The 9,460-nt window shown below is 37.2% G+C and overlaps 1 protein-coding gene across 2 annotated transcripts; it reads left to right on the plus strand.

Moving 5' to 3' along the window:
* Positions 1–278: 278 nt before the first annotated feature.
* On the plus strand, positions 279–8,929 carry LOC121529039 (inward rectifier potassium channel 2). Of its 2 annotated transcripts, XM_041816701.1 has the most exons (3): positions 279–446; positions 5,034–5,119; positions 5,209–8,929. In XM_041816701.1, the coding sequence occupies exon 3, from the start codon at positions 5,434–5,436 to the stop codon at positions 6,748–6,750; it is 1,317 nt and encodes a 438-aa protein (XP_041672635.1). In that variant the 5' UTR covers positions 279–446; positions 5,034–5,119; positions 5,209–5,433; the 3' UTR covers positions 6,751–8,929. The 2 variants fall into 2 exon arrangements, with proteins under 2 accessions (XP_041672635.1, XP_041672634.1); XM_041816700.1 differs by lacking the exon at positions 5,034–5,119.
* The last annotated feature ends 531 nt before the right edge of the window (positions 8,930–9,460 follow it).

Below are 9,460 nucleotides of genomic sequence, written 5' to 3' on the forward strand. Positions count from 1 at the left end.
GAATTGGGATTGTAAAGTGAAACTTTAAATAAAGCAACTAAATCCAGAATGTATTTCCGTCTCCATGTCCAGCCTTCCTCGGACCCTGAGGTAAAACAGGGATTTGACTCCTCTTACCCTCCACTCAGACTGTTAAATTAACACAAACCTTCCGTGCTCACTCCGTCGAAGTGGCGCCGCAGCTTCCTATTGGCTACTGGCAGGACGGGGGCGGGAATATGTGCACACGTGTTTTAAAAAGTCTGTCCTAGCATCCACAAACATCTTCCTCAGTATCACTGGAGAGGGTTATGGCAGAATTTGCAGCGTCAGGAAGCCACGGGAAGCTGAGCGAACACAGTAAAAGAGCAGTAAGGAGAAAAAGGGGCTGTGCAGAGAGCAGAAGTGGCACGTATGGGACTTAACACGACAAGAAGACGGTAGATGTGGACGGCGAGGACCAACAGGTAGGAGTAATAAGGGGGGAGATTTATCCGGAATTACGTGGGTGACGTATTGTGCTAAACAGACAATAATGTGATCATTTCATTGGCTAATAGGCATAGATATCAAAAATAAATAGTCTAGATGCAGTTTAAAATGTATAATGTGTAAATAAATGCGCTTTGATAGTAAATAAATTCGCTCTGAAAACTGCAATTCGCAGTGCTATTGCATCATTATCATTTTAATTCACTTTCATGTAACATTTTATCATCATTATTGTTATCATCATAATTGACTTTATTTTATGCACTTGTAGTTTTAGATTATATTTGTGTTTGATTTAAATGTAACTGTACATGAAGTGTATGAGCTTATTTTTTTAATATTTGCATGACCCTGCAGTATGAAACTGCTGAAGTAGAATTAATGCAATTAAAGCTGCTAGGTTAGTTAAAAAAATGTACTTATAGGCCTCATTGTTATAACACAAATGATGTAAAAGGTCCCAACAATATGCTGGATGCCTGGCCAAAGTTATTGATTTGTGCAATAATAAATAGAGCAGCTTTATGTAACCAGTTTCCATCTGCCTCAGCTGTTGGCTCTAATGGAGAATGCATGCAAAACAAACTATCACAGTTTGTTCAGTGTATGGAAGCATTTGTCTTCCATCATTTTATCATTCTGGAATAATAAAAAAAGCACTCCTGTAGTAATCAGATGAAAGCCCAGGGAGAAAAAACTCAATAAAATTGTGACAGTTGCAACGTGAGTCAGCGGGAGGGCGAGACCTCAGTTTGAAATGTGCTCAGTGTCAGAGCATCAGCACCATAAAAGTCTGAGATTCGATTCCCACTGGATGTGCTGTTAAGTGTAGGCTGTTAAAGCTGGATGGTACCACATCAGTTTATGTTCTGGAAATATGTGCATTTCTATTTCAAGTTGACCTGGTCTGAATTCCCTGAGTATTTCTCATTAAATTTTGTTTAGCAGTGGAATTTAAGGGCAAAAATGTGTGTTAAATGTGCATCAAGGTGAATGGCGTATTTTGAATCTTCTGGGAAGTCACTGAAATCCCTTAAAGCAACTAATTTGGCATGCATTCAGCTGCGGATGGACGCCCCATGTTCCCAATAGTTTTCGTGACAGGTTGCTATTTGTAGTCGGCCCAGTGGTGACATCATGAAAAACAAAGATGCAAGAGGATTTAGGCTCATGTCCTGCACAAGTCATCCACTATGACATTCAGTCACTTTCACATCAGTTTATATGACATGCTGAAGTTTTGCTCTTACTTTTAAAATCTTAATACTTTCCAAAAATAGGCCACCAGACTTCATTTTTGACTTTGTCTCTTTTTGGCTCATTGATCTTCAGATGTGAACCAGTCCTGACTGGAGGTGGGGAGTTATTTTGGCACTAGCAGAACGTGTCCGGCTGACCATGGCTGCCATGTTGTAGCCTGTGGTGCTGCATTTTATTGGACCTTTCAGGCCACACACGCCGAGTCGATAGCTTTTCTAATTTAGCTGTCCTTGTGACTCTGTTACATAGGGCGCAAGGTTACCGTTTTCAGAGAAAGACAGCCATCCTCTAGGAAAAGCAGCAAGGTTCATTTACTGTTGTTACATGATGGGCTGGTGGTGAGAATTAGTTTTGGTTATCCATTCTTACATTGTGGCTGTGGTCTCAATAGCTGAGATTAAACAGCATGAATTTGAATCATTTCTCAGTTTTATCAAAGTGTTTAAACCAAGGCTGATTAATCACAAGATTAATCGCAATAATTGTGATTAACTAAGATCCACAATTAATGCATACATTCTTAAATACTGCACTAATTGCTTGATTTATTGTCCTTTTCAACACACTTTGGTTAAGAGAATGCAGTGTCTCTGCAGCAGCAGTGACTTAATATAACTCTGCTCCCTAATAGTGGTGCACAATCAATCTAATCGCAATCACAATGTCAGGCTGTGCACTTACATAACCACATAAAAGGCAGTGATTATTTCGTAGTAGTAGTCTTAAAAGTATGGTTGGGTAGCATTTGGGATTTTTCTAATACCAGTGAAAACTGATACTTTTTATACACTGCCACCGCCTCATTGGTGCCTGAAAATTTACTCTTGAGAAGAAAAAAGTGTGTGAAAGTCTGTGGAAGAATAAAAGACAAACATGGGATAAGAAAAAGATAACCGATGCAACCACTCTAATTCTATAACATTTTCTTGCCTTTCATTTGGGGTGACAGAATATTGAAATGAAGTGTCAATATCTGTTGTAATTCGGTTCAGTAGGTATTGGATGTGTTGGTACCAGTACCATATTGGTACTGGATTTCGACCCTCATCCCTACCTAAAAGGTTTACAGAAAGGCCTTTAACTTTACAATGGTGCCACTATTGCACTTTGTAGATCTAAATTTATTTTTAAAATAGGAGAAACTTTTATTTTTTGGAAAATATTTAGCTATTTCAAAAGCAGGACTATAAAAATACAATATTTGTAGAGATGGGCAGATCCCTTTTTTCAGTACCAATCAGTACCAATACCCAATATGAAAATAAATATATATTTTTTTGAAATCCTAATTAATATTCCTATTGTTTTGGGTGGTATAATTGTAAAATTACACAACGCTCTGGTAAAATTGGAACAGGATTTCTTATTCAGAGACCAAATGCATTATAAAATGCAGAAAAGTTCAATCTTGTGCTGCATTCACATAGAAACATGCAGCAGCCACAGATGTAATCCAATTCAAATTAGGGCTTAATGATTTAAGAAAATAATATAATTGCGATTTTTTTAACCCATTATTGCTATTTAATATGCAATTATTTCTTAAGTTCCTCATCTCATGTACTTTTGAACAAAAACAAGCAATAATTCATTCTATACTATAGCCAACACAATATTAGATTAAATTAGGCTGAACAACTGTAAAAAAAATTGTGTAATTGTGATGATTTTGACCCATTTTGCAAATTGGATATGAAATGCAGTATTAAAGGGAATGATCATTATTAGACAAATTCATATTTAACAAGAAAATCTTACAAAAATGAAGAAAATAGCTGTTGTTTTTTTTTTGTACTCGATTAAAAAAATATGCCACTAAAAAGATTGCACAATATGTTATGCATTTCACCTCTGCTGCAAAAAAGTTTCAAACTGGTATTTTGACACAAATTTCAGGTTAAAGTGATTTGAAAATTGCAGCAGGCCATATTGCGATTTAATCTCATTTGCAATTAATTACCCTGCCCTAATTCAAATTAAATATTTAAATCTGCAGTGCACTGTATGATAGCAGCAAAATCTGTAAACAGCCAACAGCTCAGCAGGGCTACTGCAGCAAAATGAATAATAAATTATTTTTTTAACTCACGTCCCAGCGAAAACACCCAAATTTGGATCGGATGACCAATATAGGAATAACATAAATATTGGATCCAATATCCGATATTGGATTTGATCTGGCTCATCTCTAGTCTAAATAATTCCACATTAACTGTGATTAACTTAGATCCATCCAAGCATTCTTTTTTTTAAATCACGATGAATGGCATGATTTATTCTCCTTTGGTTGAGCCACTGGTCTCGCTGCAGCCACAGTGATGTAAGATAAGTCTGTCACTGCTCCTTAACTGTGCTGCGCAATGAATCATTGCAATTGCAATGTCAGGCAGTGCAATTCCATGATTGCATTGAAGGCTGCAGTTATTTTTGTATTAAGTAGTCTTAAAAGGTTTGCAAAAATGCAGAAAATGCACAAAGGCCTTTAACTTTGCAATAGTGCCACTATTGCACTTTGAAACTGCTGAAATAGAAGCAACTTTATTTTGAAAATAGGGAAAACCTGTATTTATTTATCTTTTTTTTTTAAAAAAAGCTTAGTTTTTCAAGGACTAAAAACTGGATGTGTATATTTTTTGACTTGAGACATGCACATTTCCAAACTATTAATATTCTTTGCAATTTCCTCGACAACTAAGCAAGCAGACACATGATAGATAGTGTTTATGTATTATATTTTAATTGCAATATTGTTCAGCTCTGTGGTCAAGTCAAAAGTCATCTGCATATTATGTTAACAAACATTTACCCCTTTACTGTTCCCTCATGTCCTTTTTTAATCCATACTAAGTTCCTTTTTCCTTTGTTAAGTTCATGAGATAATCCTTAAGCTACCTATAGAAGCGGGTCTTTTTCCAAACAGGAAGTCATAAGCCTTAGTTTAAGATAGAAGAAAAATATGTTGAAAAATATGTTATTAAATTGCAATTTAAAATTGTGATCTTTTGACAGCCTCAGTTTAAATGCATGCACCATGCTATACATTGCCTCCTCACTTATGTATGTGCAGTGTTTGGAAACTGGTTATACAAAGCTGCTACTTTGTACCGGTGGCTCACAGGATTCAGATGAACTGGATCTGTAATTTGACTCAGCTCCCTGTGGGCCAACATGCCTAATTAATACTTGCATTATGCAGGGTTAACATCCTATCCCACTTTGTCAGCATTCTCAGTGCTTGAATTAAATTCCTACTCCACTAATGTTAATGCACAACAACATTTATCCTATGCTTTTTCTTACAGCGCTGCAGACATTGTTTAAACATGCTCTATAAGTGCAGGAATTGTGCTGCTAACTTTGAGTGTTCCTTGCATTATTTAGACAGCAGGTAACCTCACACCCACAAGCACTGATCTTTGCTCTGGTTCCTGCCAATTACTTTAAAACTGTTTTTCTCTCTGCCTGTTATTTCCATAGCTCATTTCACTGATGAGGTTCAAAGCAGCTGTCGGAGAGGAGTGACCCACCCTCCACCAAAGGTGCACAGCACGCCTGCAGAAGCCCAGGCCCCGCTGCCTTCTAGTCCCCGTTTTCTGCTCGAGTTTGGCTCTGGATCATTCAAAACTGTTTCTCCAACGCTTTTATCAAAAACTTAGACTGTTTTCCAAAGCAGATTCGGCCCAGCCCTCCCAGGCGGAAGCAATGGGGAGTGTGCGAAGCCACCGTTACAGCATTGTGTCCTCTGAGGAAGATGGCATGAAGCTGGCCGCTCTTGCCGTCCCAAATGGCTATGGAAACGGCAACGTCAACAAGGTGCACACGGAGCACCAGCATCAGAGCCGCTTTGTCAGGAAGGATGGCCACTGCAATGTGCAGTTTATCAATATGAGTGAGAAAGGCCAGCGGTACCTGGCAGATATCTTCACCACCTGCGTGGACATCCGCTGGCGATGGATGCTGCTCGTGTTCTGCCTTTCTTTTGTTCTTTCGTGGTTATTTTTTGGCTTTGTCTTCTGGTTAGTGGCCCTCTCTTATGGGGACTTGGAGAATGAGACTCAAATGTGTGTTTCCAATGTGGACAGCTTCACCGCTGCTTTTTTGTTCTCAGTGGAGACACAAACCACTATCGGCTACGGCTATAGATACGTGACAGAGGAGTGCCCCGTTGCTGTCTTCATGGTTGTCTTCCAAAGCATCGTGGGCTGCATCATTGATGCTTTCATCATCGGGGCAGTCATGGCAAAGATGGCCAAGCCCAAAAAAAGGAATGAGACACTGGTGTTCAGCCATTACGCCACTGTGGCCATGAGAGATGGTAAACTTTGCCTCATGTGGCGTGTGGGAAACCTGCGGAAGAGTCACCTGGTGGAAGCCCACGTCAGGGCTCAGCTACTCAAGTCCCGCACCACAGCCGAGGGCGAGTACATCCCTCTGGATCAGGTGGATATTGACGTGGGCTTCGATAGCGGCATTGACAGAATTTTCCTGGTGTCCCCAATCACAATTGTGCATGAGATAGATGAGGACAGCCCTTTTTACGAGATGAGCAAACAGGAGCTGGAGACGTCAGAGTTTGAGATCGTGGTGATCCTTGAAGGCATGGTGGAGGCCACGGCGATGACCACGCAGTGTCGGAGCTCCTACGTGGCCAGCGAGATCCTCTGGGGCCACCGCTTCGAGCCAGTCCTCTTTGAGGAAAAGAACTACTACAAAGTGGACTACTCTCGCTTTGACAACACATACGAGGTGCCCAGCACACCTGACTGTAGTGCCAGAGAGCTGGCTGAGAGGAACTCCAACGCCTCCAGCCGGAGGAACTCGTTTTGTTATGAGAACGAGGTGGCTCTGGAGAAAGTGGAGATGGAGGAGGAGTTGGAGGATGAGGACAACAGGGAGATGAGGGGCGTTGAGGTCTTTGCACTTGAGGACACAAACATAGATGTGGTGTCAGACTCTGAATGCAATCTGGACTCTTTGCCTTTGGAATCAACGCCTTTGACGGCAGAATCAGAAATATGACTTCAGAGATAAAGAAGAATTAAAATACTGCAGGGTATGGTAAAACTAGCTTGAATTTGGTCCTGATGCTGTTTTTAATGCATGCCAGTTTGTAAAAGACTGTGATTTGAGTATGAAGTTCTTTATGCAAAAGCTTCGCCATAAGACACCGTGAGAATCCAGATGTTCTGGTCGTTTATGGTGAACGTGGTAATTTATAATTGGTTGCATGATGGGATTTGATGGGTAAAGATGTCATCACTTACACACTGTGAAGTCTTTCTTAAAATATTCTCAAAAATGTTCAACTTGTAAAGAAGAGGTTGACCAGAAAATTTCTACTCTTATTTATTGAATTTAGAGTTCCCAACCTGTAAATTTTCCACAAAGCATCTTTGATGTGTGAGCTTCTTTTTGGCCCAGTGTCACATAAGAGTGACTTTTAAAGCTAATTTATCTAATTTTAAAGCTCCTGTGAGGTGTTTTTGGTGACCCCTGTGGACAGAGCAATATCTCTTTACTGATTTTGTCCTTTAAAAGCGAAAGTGGTCCCTTTCAACAAAAATATCTCAGCCTTTCCCTAGAAAAAGGTTCATATGTCTGAAATCTACCCCCTGGCAGCGGTTCCAGGCATTAGAATTAACATAATAGAAATAAACAATCTTCTTGCTGATGGTCTGGTTTGCATAAAGAGGCATCAGCATTAATTTCAGTCAGTTTAATTTGGAGCACAAAAATCCTAACAGGAGCTTTAATAAAATACATATTTTTAAATCAATTTAACTCCACTTTTGAGTTTTTTCCTTTAATGCCAACCTAAATATGATTTATTTGAGAAATTTTTAATTTAAGTCTATTATTTAAAGGCTACTTAAAATGTTAAATCCCCTTCGTAAAGGTTTGTTAATGAGCTGGTCTCTTAGCAAGTCATATTAATACTCTCTTCACTGTGTTTGTCTTTGTGTTGCTCTGACGATGCAAGGCAGGACAGAGATTATCTGGCACTCATCAGGATCACAAGTACACAGTGCTCCTCAAACTATCATCTTGTCTCAATGCGGCATCTTTTGCAATGTGTGCCTTAAAAGAAAGTCCCAGTCCTGGTGGAAGGTTTGGCTTTTACAAAGCACACACTGCAAGAGTTGTCATAAGAAGAAGCATTAAAAGTAGGGCTGTCAACATTAATGCATTAATCAGGATTGATTAAGGTCCATAATTAGTGTGTTCTTTACTTAAATGGCATTCTTTATGGCCCTTTTTCTGCCCACTTTAAAACACTGTAGCGTCTCCCTGCAACCAGTGATGTGAAGCAAGTCCACCACTGATCCTCAATGTCTCATTTCACTTTACAAAACTGTCAGACAGCTCAGCAGACAAGTCAAAAGTCATCTGTATTTTGTGTTATCAATCACAAATTTACCTTTTTTTCTTATTTCATTTTTAATCCATAACAAGCTTTTTTTCTGTGGTTGAATTCATGTCATAACCTTTGATCTATCCAAAATTACTTTCTTTCAAATTGAAGCAGGTCTGTTTCCAAACAGGAAGGTATGAAAGCCCATTTCTAGCATTAAAAAAGGAAAAGATATGAAAGTAAGGTAAATATTAATAAATAATCTTAAATCGAAATTATGAGATTAAAAGGCTATCGTTATGACACTTTGTAAGTCTTAATTGTAAGTTATGTCAAAATTACGGGATAAAAAGTCATAATAACAAGATAAAAGTTGAAATTATGACATTAAAAGTCATACTAATAAAATCAAACTTGAAATCGTGAAATAAAAAGTACAAATGTTAAAATTAAAGTCAAAACTATGACATGAAAGTAAAAATTACTAAAGTAAAGTCACAATTGTGAGATAAGAAGTCATAATATCACAATCACAATTGAAATTACGAGAAAAAACTTATATTATAAAATGAAAGTAAAAATGATGACAGAAAAGTCAATAATGAGATAGCAAAATCAGAATTATGAGAAAAAAATTGCAACTCTGACATTAAAAGTTAAAATTATAAGATTAAAGTCAAAATGACGGCAGAAAACGTAATGTAATTAAAAAGTAATTAATATGAGATTAATGTTTAAATTCTGAATTATGAGATTTGAGTCAAATTTATAACATAAAAAGTCATAGTTCTGATATTAAAAAAATCTGAATTGTGAGAAAAATTTAAATTATGATCTACAAAGTGAGGATTATTTCATAAAAAGTCACAAGTAGGAGATTAAACTCAAAATTATGACTTGAAAAGTCATATTTTTGAGCTTATATTAATATTATTCGATAAAAATTCAGAATTATGAAATCAAAGTCAAAATTGTGACAAAAGGTCAAAAATTTTAAATAGACAGTAGAACTATAAAATAGAAAATAAAATCAAGATTTCAAAAAGCATAATTATAAAAATAGTTTAAAAACACAAGAAAAAAGTCAAATATTATATTAAAATTCATAATTATGAGATAAGAAGTTACAAATTTGAGATTAGAGTTCATGAGCCAACAATTATGAGAAAGAAAGTAAAAAAAAAAAATGACCTAAAAAGTCAAAATAATAAGAAGTCATAGTATAAGAAAAAAATTTAGTTATTAGAGTTGATACACTGAGATGGTATGTCATAAATAAAAGGTAAATTAGGAGACCAAATATTTTAATTTCGACCTCATATTTTTCATACCATAATGGTGGAAATGGGTTTCCATACAAAGTCAATTTCCATTTAA

Source organism: Cheilinus undulatus, linkage group 21 (assembly GCF_018320785.1).
Source record: "Cheilinus undulatus linkage group 21, ASM1832078v1, whole genome shotgun sequence".
NCBI lineage: Eukaryota > Metazoa > Chordata > Actinopteri > Labriformes > Labridae > Cheilinus > Cheilinus undulatus.

What these genes read in the sequence shown, in the direction of transcription:
- LOC121529039 (XM_041816701.1), top strand. Translation starts at nt 5,434, where the DNA reads ATGGGGAGTGTGCGAAGCCACCGTTACAGCATTGTGTCCTCTGAGGAA.